General features: G+C 41.6%; 1 protein-coding gene across 2 annotated transcripts in view; it reads right to left on the minus strand.

The window, feature by feature from the left end:
- LOC149193130 (NAD(P)-binding Rossmann-fold superfamily protein) overlaps positions 1–20847 on the minus strand; it is a 229516-nt gene that overhangs the window by 25390 nt on the left and 183279 nt on the right. The window contains exons 6-8 of one of the 2 annotated variants that reach the window (XM_089404792.1): positions 1985–2034; positions 1675–1825; positions 1434–1490 (exon numbers count right to left, since the gene is read on the minus strand). In XM_089404792.1, the coding sequence (XP_089260918.1) occupies positions 1434–1490; positions 1675–1825; positions 1985–2034 (258 nt within the window). The remainder of the gene's footprint in view (positions 1–1433; positions 1491–1674; positions 1826–1984; positions 2035–20847) is intronic. The other variant, XM_089404793.1, reaches the window with a different exon arrangement.

Below are 20847 nucleotides of genomic sequence, written 5' to 3' on the forward strand. Positions count from 1 at the left end.
ATCTTCAGTTTGTCAAAGGATTTCCATTGCTCTAGCCCTCATTGAAAACGTACCCCTCTGCATGTCAACTCATCATGTATATGTGCACTTTTAAGAAATTCCTAACAAATCTTCTCCGAAAATCCCCAAGCACCAAAAATGGCTTTATACCATTTGAGTTGTTAGTGTTTCCATCCTCACAATAAATTTGATTTTTTTGAAGGGTAAGTTTTTAATCCTTGGCCGCAAACTTGAACAGACAGCTGCCCACAGCCCATGAACTACCAAAGTAATACATTCTCATCCACTTTTGACCATCAAAGATCTACATAGGTAAAGAGTCAGACAGATGATAAGTACTAGACTATTAAAAAGATACATGGATGCAAAAAGTGTGTCTAAGATTGCAAATAAAATTTATGATTAACATCATAATGCATCCTTCATGTACGTAATTATTCTTGACACAAACAGTTAAAGAGTGACTTGGTGGGTTTCATCAAATGTTTAGAATTGTTGGATTTGGAGATTGCATAGTGTTTGACCAATGAGGGTTTCCTGTGAGCTCCTTGTTTTTGCTTGGTTAGTGATCTATCAAAGTCTTCCTTCCACTGCTTGACTGGCCAAGAGTGGCCTTTCAGATGGACTTGCCTCTCCTGTTCAAAGGCCGAAATTGTGAAACACATTTTAAGGGATTTCTCCTTTGTGAGGTCTTGTTGGGATCAGGTTCAGTTGCAGTTTGCAATTATTCTTTAGGGGCCTTACAATGGAGGGTAGTTTTGTTGGGGGATTTTAAATCTGTGATTCAGGATTCTTGGGCTGGTATCTGGCATTGCTTGAGATTTTCAGGATTATTTGCTCCACTGTGAATATGCGTTTGATAATGAGGTGACTTCTTTGGTCACCTTTTGTCAGTTATGGAAGGAGGAGGTATGCATGCAGCAGCCAGCTGCTGGAAAAAGGATCAATATTGATCAAGGATTCCAAACTGTTAGACTCTACCTCTTATTCTGATTTCATAGCCGTTTAGTTTTTTAGGAAGATGATGTAAATATTAAATATCATTGTTTATACCCTTTCTTTTCTTTCTTGTTGCTGATGTAAGTGCTTTCCCTTCCTTTTCTTTTCTGTTGCCAATGTACATAAACTTTCTGTATATACAAGGATATCTTTTATAAAAAAAGTGGTTACTGGGTTCACACCTAGAATATCAGCATCTGTACAAATTTACAAAATAATGAGCTGTGCAGGAAAGTGTATTTGTTTAGAGTTAATTAAATACATGATTTGTCTTTTGATCTTACATAACATTCATTCATCTAAAAAGGTCTATGTATCCTTTTAGTGTTCGTACAAAAGCATGTAATTATGCAGAGATTTTGTCCTGTATCCATTATCAGCAAACTTGCATATTCTTATTAACAAACCTGTTTGGATGATAGAAAAATATTTACCTGCAATCTTTTATTGCGAGCATATTGTACCGTTCCATCAAACTTACCCTTGTCGAACTGCATATGTTATTCAGAGTTCATTAACCTTTTATATCATTCTTTAAAACATCTCATTCTGCTGTGCATACATGCACACATGTACATCGTATGCATGTACACATGCATGGATACACACATACATATTACATGCACTAAACTGTAAAAGATTACTATAAGAATGTGGAGTTACAAATATCCTTACCTGGAAGTCACTAGTCAAAGGAGCATTATACATTCCACCAGAAGATACAGTGATCACACGTCCATCTGGTGCGGCCTTCTCTAAAGATGGTAACAGTAGTTCTGTGACTGTATAAGTACCTGCTACATTTACTGCAAAGTTCAATTCGAACCTGTGAAAAGAGAACTATGCATTTTTAGTATATATTTTTTATATAATCTTTAATCATTGCTTTGCCTAATATCCCTTGGAAAATTGCAATGTCGTAAAAGGACTTTCCAATTAAATAGCTACTTTTCATTGATAAAGTGGTATCAACAATCCTACAGACCCATCAACAGTTGTTTGACGTGTATGCTCCAACAAGCCAGCATTGTTCACCTGAACCCAAAGCACATGTTCATGAGTTTCCCATCTACAATAATTTATTCCACAAGCAAATCATACCCTATTTCCTACTCATAGATTAGGGAATTAAAGTATTTAAGGCAATAACTAAAGTTTATGTTTTAGACTAACAATGATGCAAAGTGGAAAAAAATACAACTCTCGTAAGAAGTAATACTATTTGGTATTCATTCTATTCATAAATCTGTGTGGAAGAAAGAAAATTATAATTTAGTTTGGGATCTTGTAAGGAATTGGAATATAGTGACTAGAAGATAAGGGAGCTAGCTAGTAGGGAATTGAAATTTAATACTAGAAAAACATAACAAAGCAAATTAACAAATCAAAAGAGCAATCTGAAACAAAGTCAATTATGTTCCTTGGTCTCTTTCTGTCTCTCTCAAATTTCTCTTTTGCTCTTGTTACCCTTCATTTCAGTAGGGGTACATATATGCACATTTTCATTTTGGCAGTATTGTAAGCCCAAGGAATGCAAGTCAAAATCTATGTAGGCCATGTGAAGGCTATGTATTATGGTATCCTTGGCCTATTATGATTGGCCATGGCTAGTGTTGCTAAAACCCACTCTCAGCTCATTTTGTTCTCTATAGAATTGACAAATTAGGGTGGAACTTTTGGAACTCATGGTTTAGAACCATTGGTTTTGTACGGGTGATCACACATTGTACGGCCAGACCAGCCCATGTCTCCAGTGCACCTATGTCTTTTCCACATGGTATTTTATTGAATCTGTATGCATTCTTTGGCCATGGTATATTCATCATGTCACAGTTCTTCAACATGTCAATCTCACATTTTCCAACAATTTGTGTTTCCCAAGGTAGTTTGTGGATCCCAATTTATAGGGTCCTAGGGTTCAAATATCAACAAAGGCTCAAATTACTCAGTAAATCTTGTACTTGCCATGCCACTTGGAATTTTTTAGAAATGATGAAGCAAAAGAAAGACATACACGGTCAAAGGGGACCATACTCCTTTTGTGGCATGTGTGGTCTTCTAAAGGGTGTTTTGAGGTCAAATGGGGCATGCAAGGTGTTAAAAGTCATCTACATTTTTTTTTGCAAGAGAAGTCATGTTCCCAAATCTTCAGATCAGCTACAGCATTGAAGATCCGCATTTGGGATCACTTTTCTAGGGGGTCAGCCCCATACGTGGAGGTTAGGAGCAAGGTTACATGGGAGCAGGAGCGAAAATGGGGAGTGGGAGCATGAGCGACATTTTTAGAAGCTCCCGGTTCAGGAGGGAATCGGGGAGCGAATTTTTATATAATATATATTTTTTTATATTTTGATGCATATATGTCAACAACAGCACGTAGAATGATGAATTAGATATAAAAAGCATAAAAACATAGATTGAACAATATAACATCAATCATCTAGAAGTTATAATCTTCATCAACCATGTCCACAAGTTAGTAACATACAACATATTAAGTCTCATGATTCATGTAATGTCCCTTTTCGGGAACTTTGGGTATTTTTCTGAGAATTTTCTTTATAAATTTTATGTTGTCATTTATGCCAAAAACCCACAATATTATACCAAAATGCACTAGTAAATAATGATCTAGAAATTATACAAGCACAATAAACCCATAAACTCAAATAACATCAGAAAATGCAGCACCAGGATGACTCAACTTCATTTATTATAATATATCATGCAAAGTACAACTGGAAATATCTGAGATAAAATAGGAAAGATGATAGTTGAGTGGACCTCTCAAATGTTTTGCTGCTATGTTGATCCTGATCCCATAAAACTCCACAACGGCTGCACTCTCCCTCCAACAACAACTGCCACTGAATCCACTGAAAGACGATGAAGCACCAATTGAAAACCTGAATGATCCTCACTCCAATATCCCTGAAGCTCTATGAAACTCCTGGATGAAGTCTCCTCAAAGAGAGTTGGGGTTTCGTCCAACACTCAACAACATACCCGAGGGTTTTCGTCCTGGGGCTATTGCTGGAGTAGAGAACTGGGTTTTCAACCTCACATGCAAGAAACAATGTCAAAACCAAGATGTCCTCCAATGGCCTCCTCCTCCACTTTTATAGATCTGATGGACCCGTCTAGAATCTTCTATTTTATTATTATTTTAATCATGGAGCAATTTTCTCTCTTTTATTTGAATTAAAATATTCTTTTTAATGTGCCAAAAGGGTAAATTGGCCACCATGTCTCCTCAGGTCACTGAAACTCCCATCCAAAAGTCCCATCATGTAGATCTTCTCGTTCTGGTTCCAACAAGTTATTACACTGAGGTGTTCCATCAATTAATCTCCCCAGAACGCCACCTCGAGAATAATTAATTAACTTATGCCCAATAATAATGCTGATTTTTGAAAGTTGTCGGAATGCAATGGAATGAAAAGCAAACTGTGCTGATGATGGAATATGCCAAGCGAATGCCATCAAAACCCATAAAAACTCCTTAAAACTCCATCGGGACCCTTGATGACATAAACCTGCTCCACTGACCTGGCCATCCCCTGTCCTAGAAATCCACCCTGGCTATACTATGAAGAAGAATAAAAAAGGGGACATGATAGTCCTCCTGCCCCAAGATTGCTTGCCCTCAAGCAATCTAAATCTGTGGACCAGTCTAGTGGCCCAACACCACTGAGACCCAATGCCCAAATCCCATACGAACCACTAGTCCATGTCACGTCTTCGGGCTATCGAAACATGACTGGATCCTCCAATACCTAGATCCCATGTAGATCTCTGACTCAACCTGTTGCCAGTAGATCCACCTGGATCCCAATGCCACCAGGAAGGAGCGTTAATGCTACATGGATCATGTTGTGATGTAGCTCTAGCTGTGATTGTTTCCCTACCAACTATGTACCAGCTCATCACCTCTCTCCAATCCAATCCTTGGCATACCCCAAGGTCAGTCTCACCATACTGATGCTGCACTGAGACACTGATGAGTGGCCAACCCACATTCTGCTGTCGACTGAAGCATGTAATATCCCCCACCTCTAAGGGCTCCTGCAACACACTGCTCCCGACTAAGAATGATACTCCATCAATAGGATACCAACTCATGATCTCCCACCAATCTAAGTCATGGACTCTTGTGTAAGGAACAAGTCTACTATGTTGATGTTGGTCCATGCTCAACTCATGCTGACCTTTCTGGTTGGTCAGCAATATCCATCGAGAACGTCCTGCCTCTCTCCCCGTAATGGGTACAAGTAGCCAAACTGTGCTACAAGCCCTGTCTATGCCCTCCTGGAGAGGGCTGTTGCCTGAAAATGTTGCAACTCGTCTGGCTGCCACAACATTTGTTTGCACCTCATCAATGTGTAGTCCCAAAGATGGATGCACTGCTATCTCCCTCGCCTGATAGGAAACTCCACGCTCCTCCAGTCCACCAATCTCCTACCAAACTATCCTATCATACTCTAGCATCTCCTGAGGACAAGTGTCAGCGAATACTGTCACCTTGCCAATTGTTTGTACATCTATCTGCTCCTCATCAATGGCTGACCCCAAGGGTGGTTGCTCATCCTCCACCATCACGAGTTCAATATGAACCTCCAACTGGCCCTCCCTAGAAGGCTCACCATGCATACTACACACATCATCATCCTCCGCTGACTCATGATCAACCATATGTTGCTCATGCTGAATCACCACTGGCGACTCATCATCTTGAATGTCTCTCCTAGGATTCGCTGGCGGCTCATAATACACACCCGAATATAAATTTGGGTTGTCGTCAGCATCTCTACAGGTCTGCTCAAGCTCCCCTATGTGCTCACCATGCTAGATTGCCACTGATAGCTCACCTCCCCGGTCTCCTCTCTGCATGGGAATAATCTGCTGCTCATTAAACCGATCCACCAGATAGTTATGCATACCACGGTTGCTGCCATCATCCTCACATGCCTGTTGATGCTCCTCAAAAGAATCCTCATCTGAATGGACAAGAATGAGTCTCCCCCTGCTCTATCTCTATCAGTTCTCCCTTAGCTTTACACCGGTGATCTAGTGTCCACGCTCCCTGACATGTAAAACAGATCCCTTCCCTTCTCATTTGATTTCGGCTCTTCTTTGGGGGTTCTCGAGACTGCTCTTTCTTTGCCTCCTCATCTTTTCCAAATTTGAAACTTCCCAACAATTTTCTCATAAAATTTCTCTTGGCTAGAGGATCAACACTAAGGGCTGTGATTTTCCTCAACGACTCATCCAACTTCTGTTGGCCTGTGGCTAATTTATCCCAAGCTTTTGATAGGTTATCCATGAGCAATCTGAGTTAAGTGAGAGTTTCTTAATGGTATAGTGTTGTAGGAGAGAAATTTCTTTTTACACTTCTTCAAGCATAGCATAAGCAGATGATATTTCAACCATACTAAATTCTAGGAGCAGTTAAGGAATAAAACTCATAACCCAGAGATAACAATTGGGCATAAATCTCAATACACAAGAGATAACGAAAATGAACCTGTTTCTAGATAATCGGCCAGCAATGCTTCTTTTTCATGGACGTCGCCACAAACACTATTCTTCCAGATTGTTGTGCCTCCCACAGGAATTCACATTCTCACGCAGCAGCAAATACTCAGATCTCAACAAACTTGCTATACAAATGACATGACCAGCTGACTTAACACCAACAAATTTAGCAGAACTCTAACCCAACAATACCGGAGACAAGACTCTTCCTAAACCGCCCCTCAATCACACTCAGCAACTTATAATTTCTATCATACCCCTCTTCCCTTAAATCTGTTTAGCATATATGACAAGGACATCCATATCAACTGCATCAAGTTGTTTGACTAACAGACTTCTTACAACACAACCTCCAGCAATGTTTACAGGGCCATACAATGGTGATGGATAAGCTTGGCGACTCAAGACTCTGACATGGTATCAATAATTAATATGCCAATCTAGTATAGACCCAAACTAAGACTCACACAACTTATATGAGACAGTATTGACAAATACAGGGTTTAATAAGGTGTATGTTGAAGCATCAATATGTATGGTTGACCCTGGAAATTTCTCACGGTTTTCAATAACTGCTACTACTTTTGGGCACTGTAATATACCAGCAGGACAAAATTTTTCAAATAAGCCTTGCCCTCCAAACAAGAAGAGTGAGCTTCCAACTAATAATAATTTCACCAACTGATTTATGAGAACAATTTGGCCTTCTATGAGATTCTAAAGGCACAATGGCATAGAACAAAAATATTTTGGGCCTAGAAATATACACAGTGCTGAAGACTGATACTACTCAACCTTTAGAGATCTAGTCTCATACATAGTGGTGGAGAAGATAGGCATCATAATGGTCAATGTATTTGGGTATTAAACCCAAAAATAAGCAAGAACCATGGTAAAGGGAATGAAAACCAGCACACGGAGGATAGCTTCATCATATTGCAAGCCCAGAAATTACACATACATAACAGTTCACCATTTCAATCATCCAATCTGTTTGGAAACACAATGTACACAAAGATAAAGAAGCATAGAACCTGATAATATGCTCAACATATCAGTTTCCTTTGTTTTCAGCCTTTGCACGCCAACAATACCACTCGAACAAGCAGACCCAGAAATGAAGTTACAGCAACATGAGCACGCACAGTGAGGTTTCTACCTTCTTATATGTCTCCCCAGCACTTGTTGTCAACACAGGAGAAAAGAATCGGTATTCAGCTTTTCTCCAACACTGATTCTGACCAGTGATAATTGATGCAACTTCGGAACGTTCAGACTGGTTGCACTCTTAATCACGTTCCCTTTTAACAGCACCAATACACTGATCTCCGCTACGGTCCACACCACCTTGTTCTAATGAATAACAGAGACACGAACTGCCAGCAGACTCATCACAGAAATGAGTTGGACATGGCTTCGATCTCTGCTATATTACTCCAAGCGCGTATTACTGCTCACCTGGGACCAATATATGGTTCACGCGCCCAAGTTGGCTTCAATTACACTGTTGCGCTAGAGAGATTCACAACTCTGCCAAGTGACTTCAATAGATTGGCTCCACCATAACATAGTATTGTGCTCTACCCACTTCGATTCAATCCAGTCAATGAACTCTCCAACTGTGTACGCATTGCACTTTTCCATAGACTCGGATCAATGCCAAATACACGCACAAATTCATAATACTATCTGCAATTAATTCACTGCTCATTCGGATTTAATTGGTCCTGACTATTGTAGCAAGCGACTTGGCCTGCACTTGTCAATCTTCAGCGCATGACAGTCACTCTTTGACTGATAAACGACCTCCAAGTATTGTTGAAATGAGACACGAACCAACGTACAGGGGATTCAGGCCCATGCACGTCGTGGCAAGTGAACTGGGTGTAAGAAGTGGTTCCACGATGACTATTAACTCAGTCGATCGGGCCACAACGATGAGCCGTTTGGTGGCCTTTGCAGTGCCGGCGTGATCGGGTAGCTCGTGCAAAGAGAATTCGGTTCACTTCGTCGCTCAGCAAAATAAATCTCGGCGATTTAGCTCCAGAAGACCTGACACCAGCCTGGACCCGCCAAACAGAAGCTTGTGAAAGAATGATTTTAATCGTGTTTGGCCTGCATCCCTGAAAAATGACCCTCCTAATTAATTGCTAACTACGAATACCAAATGATAGGTATTTTGCTTCCAAATCGCCAAGCTGAAATGGAACTTGGCCCTCCACAAAATAAAATTGTCAGCCACCAAAAGCTTTTGTAACATTGGCCCGAAGCTTCCTCACAGCTCACAGCTTGGCCCCAAATTCGATGGCGGCTCTTCAATAATTATTTTCGGCCCCTCTAAAATTCTTGGTTGATTTCATTAGAATTTCCATGTAATGAACTTTGGCTCATATATATATATATATATATACATTCTATGTGTTGATTTCGGGTAGCATCAGATGTGCTCTAGCCATGAAAATCGCTGGAGAGGCTAAAGCACATGAGATCTCCAAGACCCAAAAATCGTTTGGGCAGATTATACCCGGTTTGGAAGATATTAAAATAATTAATATTTTTAATGGAGTTCCTAAGTCTAAACTTAGGAAAAATAAAATATTAATGGGTATTAATATAAAACTAGGTTAGAAGGTTCCAAAAGTCATGGATCAAGCCAAATCTAATCTTAGTCAGTGATTAGAGATTTAATCTCGGTCATTGAAGGACCAACAAGAAAATTATAAGAGGAGGCTTGAGGGTCAGTTGGAGAACACACCAAAGTTATCAGTCATTCATTTTGCTAGAGCGGGGTTGCTAAGCAAAAGTGAATAAGTGATGAGCAGCGAGGGGCGGTGAGTACTGGACAGAGAGGCAAAGACAGTATTGAGAGACCAGCACAGAAGTAGAGAGAGCGAGAGCAATAGCCAGTTCAGGCCACGCAGAGCCCAACAGAGACAGCACAAAGACCAGAGGGACTGCGTCATCCACGTAGAGGTTGTTGGAGTGACGCAGAGGGCCCTAGAAGCTGTGCAGTGCCTGAGAGGGAAGACGCAGAGGGTCTTGGGGCTGACGCAGGTCAGCGGGAGGTTGACGCAGAGGCCAGAAGGGCCAACGCTGAGCTTCAGAGTCGCCGAAGAGGGTTTCGTGGGACAGGTTTTTTGAATCCCTGTTTCTGAATATAGAGGTATTGCTGCCATGTATTTTTCTCAATCGGGTGAGCCGGTTAGGCACCCAATTGTACTCAAGGAAATATTGCATAATAATAAACCCTCATAATAGTTGCACCGATTTTCCCGCATTGGGTTTTTCCGGGGACATTTGTCCAAAAATAACGGTGTCACTTGTGTGTTTGTTTTCTTTCAGCTGATGATCTGTAGATGTTGTGACTGTATTGTGTTTATTTTGGTATTTAAATGTTTTAAATAACTTGTTCAGAATTTACAAGTAGAAGAAATAAACCAGCAGAATACAGATTAATTTTCTAACGGATAGACTTAGAAAATTCAACATGGTATCAGAGCATGGTTGCAGATCACAGGAAAGCTGAAGGCATCAGCTGAGCAAAGCATTTGCAACAGATTCAACTGTCCCGAGTGACAGAGCTGATCCTTGCAGAAAGCGACAGAGGAAGGGTTGACACAGAGGGACTGTGTCATCAGTATGGGCCTGAGAGAGGCCAACGCAAAGGCTGAGGAGGGCAGAAACAGGCTCACACAGAGCCACGCAGAGGCTAGGAGGGTTGACGCAGTTGACTAAAGGTGTTATTTTGCCAATGTCAGGATTGCGCAGAGCCAAGAGGCTCAATCCTTCAGTTGTTGGGGCGAAGGTACTTGTGGGCAGTTTGCAGGAGCGACGCTGATGAGGTACTGTGGTCAAAATAGTACCTAACAGGGCAAAACCAAGGTAGAGGGAGTTGTTGTCGAGGCGGATTTCTAGCCAAGGAATCAAGATCAGTGTTGCAGTTGCACAGACGATCGAAGAGGGGAAACTTGACGGTTGGCAGAAGGATTTCTAGGAGGGAAATCGGGACTCAGAGGGAGTCCAAAAGAGAACTTCCAGACAGGAAGTAGAGAGACTCAGCAAGAGTCGAACCGACAACTTCCAAACGAGAAGTAGAGAGATTCAGAGGAATCGAACCGAAAACTTCCATACGAGAAGTAGAGAGACTCAGCAAGAGTCGAACTGAGAACTTCCAGGCAGGAAGTAGAGAGACTCGGAGGAGTCGACAGAGAAGAGCAGAGAGATGGTCGTGAATGGGCTGAGGGATCAGGATAGGTTGGACGGAGCGTCCAACTTTGTGGTCTGGAAGGCTAGGATCCTGTCCATTCTAGACAGACATCGCATCAAGGGCTTCGCCTTGAGAGTAATGGCTATCCCAGTTGACCCGGTAGCTAATGAAAGGTACGAGGAGGCAATGGCCAAGGCAAAGTGCATCATCCTTGATGGGGTCAAGGATCATGTGGTCCAACATATTGCCAAGAAGGAAACGGCAAAGGAGATGTGGGACACCTTGAAGACATTGTACCAACATACTTCCGTGCAGAGGAAGATGTTACTGGAGAATCAACTAAGGTCATACCAGATGCAGAAGGGAGAGCAGATAGATCTCTTCCTCGGTCGGTTGAAGGAGATCCATGACCAACTGACTTCCATAGGGGCCACGCCGAATCAGGAGTTGATGGTGAGGACCGCACTTAACGCAATCTCCGAGGAGTGGGAGACATTTGTCCAGAGCATACTGGGCAGGGCGAATCTTCTAGATTGGGAAGAACTGTGGGCGGCTCTTCGTCAAGAAGAGATCAGACGACTGACCAAGACGGGAAGTAGCAACAAAGGGGTCAGGATCAAGAAGGAAGAGGAAGAGGATGCAGCTTTGGCATCTGCGGGAAAGCAGGAGAAGAGGATGACAAAGGACCTCTCCATGGTCAAATGCTTCCACTGTGGGGAACTAGGTCATTATGCGAACCAATGTCCGAGGAAGAAGAACAAGGGAGAGGCTTTTGACTCTAAGGCAGCGCCAGCGAAGGCAGAGAAGGAAGTCGAGGAGAATGACGATTGTGCCATGAGTGCTCATGTACCTCTAGAGAAGAGGTGGGGAGACATTGAGCTGTAGTCAGGAGGACTACAAGCGATCAAGAGCAGGATACTTGAGGTACCCAACCTCTTGGATTATACCTTGCTACGGGAGCCTCGAAGAGAGAGTAGCAGGACTCGTGGATGTCGGTAGAGACAGATGCAGATGAAGCAGCGGAGAATGCTACAGTGCAGGAGTCCCCAAGCAGTGTGAGGCTAGCAGGTTGCAACAATGCGAGTGGCATGAAGAGTGTTGCAATAGTGCAGGATAGCACATAGAGGTTTGCAGCAGTGTGAGATGAAGGGAGTTGTTGCAGCAGCGTAGAGGTCAGTAAAGGGAGCACTTGATAGTGGCAGAGGGAGCTTCAACATCGGGAGCATTTCTAGCCTGACAGGGATGTCAGTAGTTGGGTGGATCAGTTACTTACTTCTCAGTAATTGAGTTGCAGTGTAGTAGCAGCATGCAGTAGCACGATGCAGCATGATGAGAGGGGGATTCAGTGCAGATGCAATGTTGGGAGGATAGACCAGCAGTAGCATGAATGCAGAGGGAGCTGCTGTACGGATGCAGCAGTGGCAATGGCAGAGCCATGGGCAGCAATACTGAATGCAGCAATGCAGAGGATGTTGGGCGGGGAGGTCTACAATCAACACAGGTACCGGTGCCGTATAATCAGAGTGATGCTCAGTGTGGAGTATTATTAAAGCACAATCCTCGCTAAGAGGGAGCGCTGATTTGGGGTAGCATCGGATGTGCTCTAGCCATGAAAATTGGTAGAGACGCTAAAGCACATGAGATCTCCAAGACCCATAAATGGTTTGGGCAGATTATACCCGGTTTGGGAGATATTAAAATAATTAATATTTTTAATGGAGTTCCTAAGTCTATAGTTAGGAAAAATAAAATATTAATGGGTATTAATATAAAAGTAGGTTAGAAGGTTCCAAAAGTCATGGAACAAGCCAAATCTAATCTTAGCCATTGATTAGAGATTTAATCTTGGCTGTTGAAAGAACAACAAGAAAATTATAAGACGAGGCTTGAGGGTCAGTTGGAGAACACACTAGAGTGATCAGTCATTCATTTTGCTAAAGCGGAGTTGCTAAGCAAAAGTGAATAAGTGATCAACAGCGAGGGGCAGTGAGTACTGGATAGAGAGGCAGAGACAGTATTAAGAGACCAGCACAAAAGCAGGGAGAGCGAGAGCAGCAGCCAGTTCAAGCCACACGGAGCCCAGCAAAGATAACGCAGAGGCCAGAGGGACTGTGTCATCCACGCAGAGGCTACTGGAGTGATGCAGAGGGTCCCAGAGGTTGTGTAATGCCTCAGAAGGCAGACACAGAGGGTCCTGGGGCTGACGCAGGTTAGCAGGAGGCTGACGCAGAGGCCAGAAGGGCCAGCGCTAAGCTTCAAAGTCGTTGGAGAGGGTTTCATGGGACAGGTTTTCTGAATACTTGTTTCCGCATATAGAGGCATTGTTGCCATGTATTTTTCTCTATCGGGTGAGTCAGTTAGGCACCTAGTTGTACTCAAGGAAATACTGCATAATAATAAACCCTCAGAATAGCTGCACCATTTTCCCGCATTGGGTTTTTCCGGGGACATTTGTCCAAAAATAACAGTGTCACTTGTGTGTTTGTTTTCTTTCAGCTGATGATCTGTAGATGTTGTGACTGTATTGTGTTTATTTCGATATTTAAATGTTTTAAATAACTTGTTCAGAATTTACAAGTAGAAGAAATAAACCAGCAGAATACAGATTAATTTTCTAATGGATAGAATTAGAAAATTCAACACTACGGCCTTGATAATTTCAGCGTGTCCCAATTTCTTAATGCACAAGCAACACCTTGATGGACAATTATCGATTCAACAATTTGAAACAAAATTGTCGGATACTTGGAGGAAATCTTCAGCACCGGAAATTTTCCAAAAATTGGTTCTCTTGAAACCCTTGATTTTCTTCGAGATTGTTTTGCAATAAACCCTCAGGATGGCAGGATGCACAACTCTGGTACCACTGTAATGTCCCTTTTTAGGAACTTTGGGTATTTTTTTGAGAATTTTCTTTATAAAATTTTATGTTGTCATTTATGCCAAAAACCCACAATATTATACCAAAATGCACCAGTAAATAATGACCCAGAAATGATACAAGCATAGCGAACCCATAAACTCAAATAACATCAGAAAATGCAGCGCCAGGATGAATCAACTTCATTTATTACAATATATCATGCAAAGTACAACTGGAAATATTTGAGACAAAATAGGAAAGATGATAGCTGAGTGGACCTCTCAAATGTTTTGCTGCTATGCTAATCCCGATCCCATAAAACTCCAAAACAACTACACTCTCCCTCCAACAACAACTGCCCCTGAATCCACTAAAAGACGATGAAGCACCAATTGCAGACCTGAATGATCCTCACTCCAATATCCTTGAAGCTCTATGAAAACACTGGATGAAGTCTCCTCAAAGAGAGTTTGGGTTTCATCCAACACTCAACAACATACCTAAGGGTTTCCTTCTTGGGCTACTGCTGGAATAGAGAACTGGGTTCTCAACCTCACATACAAGAAACAATGTCAAAACCAAGATGTCCTCCAATGGCCTCCTCCTCTTTTATAGATCTGATGGACCCCTCTAGAATCTTCTATTTTATTATTATTTTAATCATGGAGCACTTTCCCCTATTTTATTTGAATTAAAATATTCATTTTAATGCAAGAAAAGGGTAAATCGGCCACCATGTCTCTTCAAGTCACTGAAACTCCCATCCAAAAGTCCCAACATGTAGATCTTCTCGTTCTGGTTCCAACGAGCTATTACACTGAGGTGTTCCATCAATTTCTCTCCTGGAATGCCACCTCGAGCATATTTAATTAAGTTATGCCTAATAATAATGTTGATTTTTGAGAGTTGTCGGAATGCAATGGAACAAAAAGCAAACTGTGCTGATGATGGAATATGCCAAGCGAACGCCATCAAAAACCATAAAAACTCCTCAACACTCCATCGGGACCCCTGATGACATAAGCCTGCTCCATTGACCTGGCCATCCCCTGTCCTGGAAATCCACCCTGGTTGTACTATGAAGAAGAATACAAATGGGGACATGACAATTCGTCAATCTTTAAGTTTCAAGCTATCAAAATTCAATATATAACATTTATCATCATTGATCACCAAAGTTGTACTTGTAAGCTAAGTGTAACCATTACAACAAAGAATATCTAACATGAAATGAAATGTTATAAAAATAAATGAAATGAAACAACTTTCGACTTTCACGAAGCATCATATTCATAATTTATTACCAATGAGTTATAATTGCCAACTTCAAACTTCAAACTTAAATTGTCATATACTATTTACAAAAATTATCATAATAAATATGAAAGAGTCAACAATTATAAAACTACTAGAAACTAGAAAAGAACAGTAAATCTATTATCTATTGCTAATGCTTGGGCCTCTTGCCACCACGAGAAATGTCTAATTTTTTAGTCTTGTTGGAAAATCAGGATCTTTGTCATTAATATCACCCTCTAAGCATTAACATCCAAAGGTATCTTTGTCATTACCTCTGGATCTGTATAGGGATCTTTGTCATTAATATCACCCTCTAAGCATTAACATAAGATAGAAAAAACATAGCATGTCAAGTCAAGAATTAGTTTGAGTGATGGGTACATTTTTAGTAGGGTCATGATAGAGAGGTTAGAAAACCAATGTCACTAACATCAGAGTACATAGAGCGATTGGTGCTCTTGATTAAATACGAGTTTCATAACCTAATACATGACAAAATCCAATGGAAACATTGCAATCCCCCCAATCTTGAAATCCTGAAAAACTGATAAGTCTGCTGGATTTTGAAAGAGATCCAAAATTCTACTTTCTCCATATGAAATCCAATGAGGTCAGAACCACTCTCAAACATCCGGAATCATTTCATGGTAATGTTAGAAATTTAACATTCTCCTTAATCTTCATTTGCATCCTTGTACTTTAAAAATTTAACATTACCATGAATCCCGTACCAATACCAGGGCCATAGACTTGATCATTAAGTTGCCCCACTAAAAAATTATTTGTTTCTTTGAAAAAAAATTGCATTTCGAATGTTATTGCAAAAAAATAAAATGCAAAAAAGTCTAGGGAGCGAAAATTTCGCTCCCGGGGTTGCTCCCGAAGGGAGCCTGCTCCTAGAACGGGTTCGACGAGGTGGAGCCGCTCCCCCATAACCCTGGCTAGGAGAGCCTTCCAACCCAATTCAAGGGAATTTTGGACAAAGTCAAAGGTGGAAAAGGTAAAGTTCTCAAAGTAAAAGGAAAATCACTAGAGAGAATGAAAAAATTCATCTCATTTCAAGTAACTGAACCAAGTCGAGCTAGTCAAAGGCGACATTGAGCCTTCTAGAGCAAGGTGTGAACAGTTTTAAGGCAAATTTAGCAAGCATTGGACCTCATCTATCCATTAGAGAGCTGCTTCAAGTGATTCTTGTTACCCGCCACTTGTGGGTGACACCCATAGGAGAAATTTTTCTCCTATATGATCCTTAGCCAGTAACCAACAACCCCTTGTAGACACCAGATAGCTCAATGTGCCACCATTTCACCACCTGAGCCAACCATTATGATTCCTCGCCCATTTGTTATGATTGTATGTTTGGAGGTGGGGCTTCCAACCCCGAAGGTATGGATATCATTATATAGTTGGGTATTTTTTCTTACATATCATGGACACTTCTGGGCATGGATTAGTGGGGGGATTAGGCAGAATGAATGGGCTTGGTTTGTATTCTTGTCCCCTTGTCCAATTTGGTGGTTAACCTTGTATCCTAGTCTCGTGGGATCTCCTCTATTGGCTACTAGCTTTAGGAGTGCGTTGCGTGGTCCCGCTTCCCGACATCACATACATCACTCCCCTACGCTCATTCTAACCCCTTTTCACATATTTCCCATCCAGGCCCACATTTGTCCATTTGGTCCTGTTACCCACCACCTGTGGGTAGTGTGTATGGGAGAAATGTTTTTCTCCTAGATGGTCCTTAGTCGGCAGCCAATAGCCCCTTGTAGCCCCCAGATAGCTCAATGTGCCATTTTCTCCACCACCTGAGCCAGCGATGTGGTCCCTCGCCCATCTATTATGAATGTATGTTTGAAGGTGGGCCTCCCAACCCCAAAGGTATGGCTTTTCATTAGTATAGTTGAGTAGTTTTCCTTACTTTTCATGGGCACATTTGGGCATGAATTGTTGAGGGGATTTGGTGGAAAGAGTGGGTTAGGTTTGTATTCTTATCTCCATTTCCAGATTTCATGGTTACCCTTGTATCCTAGTCCTGTGGGATCTCCTTTACTGGCCATTAACTTTAGGGTTAGCACTACATCGGAAATCTTGATTTTGGTTGTGTGGTCTCGCTTCCCAACACCACCCACATTGATCCCCTTCCACTCATCTTAACCCCATTCATCTCTTTTCACATCCGAGTCCACATGTGTCCACTAGGTCCACATAGTGTTAGCCTCCCCCTCCCCTTGTCCACACCTTAGGTCGAGCTTGGAACAATGCCCCAGTGGTTGATGCAACTAAAAAGAAAGTAAAAAGCATAATTTGGCCACTCTCAACAGGAAATGTACCACAAAATGCAAAATATGGTCGAGACATACAAACTTAGCACGTGGGCAAAAGTCGAACATGAGCTCTACCCCTTATTCATGGCCATCACCCTGGTTCCTATGGGCCCTAGATGAGCACCCTCCATCATTAAGGAACCCATGATTGTCCCAACCCTTGGTGGGCGATGAACTTCCCCACCTCAAAGGGGGTATCCATTGCTACATATTACACATCATGCTCTCCATCCCTTAGAGCCCCGAGCAGTTATGAAGAAAAATCAATCAAAGGCAAAAGGCATATGAAGAAAAGTGGAGAAAAAGGGCGGGGTAACTCATGTACCATGATTTTCTCCCTCCTACATTCATATACCCAGGTGTGGGCTTCCCTTGTTATAGCTACCCAATGTACCTTGACATGTGGTTTGGATGCTTCCCTTGATCTCCACTCCATTCCATCATTATATCATTTGCCACCTACTTCTTAAATGATGTACTATGGACATGCCATCCCCTTTAGAGGTTGAAACCACCTAATAGGGTCCTTGGTTAACCCCCTTTTGAGCTTGGAGACACTTGTACTTGCCAAAGCCCACTATGGAAGGGCATGCCACCATGAAGTGCCCCATTGATCCCATAACTTGTAAGCATTATTACTTGATTATTCTAATGATTTGTTGTATTGGAGGGCAAGGGGACGCATTGGATCTTATGTAGGATTGTAGGTGGGTCTTCATTTAGGGCTTGGTCTCCCTATACAGGCTCCTAATTCTCCAAAAGGCCATATTGGCACTTGTAGGGTGAGCGCTGAGAGCCATGGGTATCCACCATAGCATATATTACTTCATGGATCCCAAACAGTGTTCATTGATTGCTCGTGTTCCACCTTTTGGATGAGGATGATGTGCCTGGTCCACCATGCCCAGCCGGCTCCACTGTTGCACCATAATCTTGGCAAATGTTCCAAGATGCCTCCCGTTGCAAATGGAGGGTTTATGTCATCACTCTGGCACTTACAGATGGTTTATAGGCATATTTGATCCATTTGGAGACCCATGAGGTTGTCCTTGTGCCCCCACACCCACTTGGGAGCACCATAGGTTCTTGATTGGATGACAAGGGGCCAACCCCTTTTCCACTATGTTTGGAATCCTTTCCTTCATGATGGCACCCCTTGGACTTCATCAGGTCTCCTCAAAGGCCCAACGATTCACTTTGTTGATCATTCGGCCCTCTTGAGAGGCTTATCTTTACATTATTGAGCTATTTGGTGGGCTTGTCACCAAAAGTTTTGTTATTATTCACATTATTTTAATTTAGGGGCTAAATTAGGCCTAATTAGCTAAATTGAATTCATTAGGAAGTGTATAAATAGATCAGAGGTGATTCATTTCTCTCATCATCACTTGGATTGGATCAATCTCTCTTGTGAGATTTTCGCTATTCTTTTTGGAGGACAAAATTGGATGGATGGATGAATTTTGATGTTTGGATCTCTTCATTTTGTCTTGGAGCTTCTATATTGGCATATGATGATGATCAGATATACTTGTTCTCACATGTAAGTGCTCTTTTAATGTTATTTTGTCTTTTTCTTATGTCACATGCATGTTGTTGGGGAATTTCGCTATACTAGGCTGAAATTTGTTGCTTTTCTTGTGTGAAATGTTGGAATTTGTCTTTTTATAGTGTTGCATAATGTCATGGGCCATGTTTGAATAAGAGAATGTTCCTAGAGATAATTTGTTAAAATTTTATCTCAATAGGTCATCACAAATGGCATATCAAAGTATAAATACCTTGAAGCAATTGTCCCATGCCCTAATTTCCATGCGAAATTGTTCTAGAGACCTCCTTGACCAAGTGAAATTGCTCCAAGCATTGGAATCATCTTGACTCCATTTATCCCAAAGGATTAGGCACTGGTCCTCCATAGGTGATCACCAAAAAGCATAATCTTTATCACATCTCCCTCTTTCTTCTAGGCCTAGCCTCTATAGGGGACCTAGGGCATCAATTATCTCACAATCTAGCCATCCAAAAAACTTTTATTTTTGGTCCACAACTGTGTTGGAGTTTTCTCTAGAGGCCCTCCAAATTTGAAGCAAATCCAACAGTGAGATCTCGAGATATTGCAAGCCCTAGCTCGAGGATTGTTTCTTGCTCTAGGTTTCCCTTGGCTAGTGACAACATCTGGATCATTGCATTCTATTCCAAGAAGATTTGTCCATTGATCCTCTTCTCTTCCACAATTAGGTCAAGCCCCTCCCCGAGTGACCAATTCCTCTTAGTTTACCTAATTTTGGGTCCAATTGGCCCCGTGTGGGCCCGCAAACTTTTGAAGATAATTTCACAAAGACCACTTTGGGACCAAGTTTTCACAAGGGTTTCTAGGACTAGGGTCCCTCCTTCATAAGTGTTATTTTCAAACCCTAGCCCTTGAAATCCCCTTGGCCCTTCTTAGAGAGCCTTACACCTTGCTTCTTAAGTAAGTAAACCGTACATTTGAGTCTCTCTTGTGAATAGGTCTAAGGAATCACCCCTTACCTTTTCATTGGCTCATTCATCTAGTGATACCTTTCCTATCAGGTCTCCTCCCATCGGTGAAATTCCATTTGCAGGGAGCCTTAGCTGAGGTAACAGTGGGCTATCGCTCCATTTCTTCCCTTGAACTAGTAGTTGCCCTTTTAGGATCCCTTCCTAAGACTGTTGCTACTTTGAGCAGTAACATCTTGGCGTCGTTGTCGGGGACACGAACTGTGTATTTTGTTCCCCATACAACACATTGACATATCATTATTGTCGACTCCATTAGAAGAATGAAGCCCTAGTTCTTCATTAAGCTTCAAAGTTAATGCTTGTAGGGTGAAGCAAGCATCTATCAAGGCACTTTCATTCACCCTGGCAACTCCATTTTAATCCTAATATGCAAAATCATAAAAAATGGACTATCAGAAAAGAGAGATTTATCTTGGTTCTACATTTGCAAAACTCAATGACCAAGACATTCAAGAGCTGCAAAAGAATGTGGATAAATATGCAAAATCTTATCAAAATGTATTGGAAGGTATGGATATGGAACTCATGCTCAGGTTTTATAGGTTGCAACAAGTGCAACTCGACATCGTGAGGTGTGTCTATGAGGAGGATCCTAGTCGTCTCCTTGCTTTGCTCGCTTAACATGTGCTTTGAATATCTTGGATAAGCTGATCAATGACAAACATTATAACTAGGTACAAAGTCCTATAAAGGGTAATCAATTGGGTGGTCAGGGTGGTGTGAAAATTCGGAAACTCGAATCCTATTGCAGCAACTGGAAATTATTCACCTAATTGTTATTTTTAATTAACAATTTATTTATTGTTTCCTACAACAAACACTGAATAACTCACACTGCAACCTACAAAAATAAAACTGCGGAAGAATAAACGTTGGAAGAAATGCTAGCGCACACATAAATTTACATAGTTATTTTTGGACCAATGTCCCCGGAAAAACCCAACTTGGGAAAACTGGTGTAGTAGTGAGGGTTTATTTTATTACGCAGCAGTGAAATCTAAGTACATCTATGGATACCCAACTGACAATCCAAACAACAAGAAGATCTGAGTAAAATACTAAAGGGAATTACCCTTCTC

Source organism: Pinus tabuliformis, chromosome 2_2, assembly GCF_031772625.1.
Source record: "Pinus tabuliformis cultivar Carrire ecotype Pingquan chromosome 2_2, CPIR1, whole genome shotgun sequence".
Taxonomy (NCBI): domain Eukaryota; kingdom Viridiplantae; phylum Streptophyta; class Pinopsida; order Pinales; family Pinaceae; genus Pinus; species Pinus tabuliformis.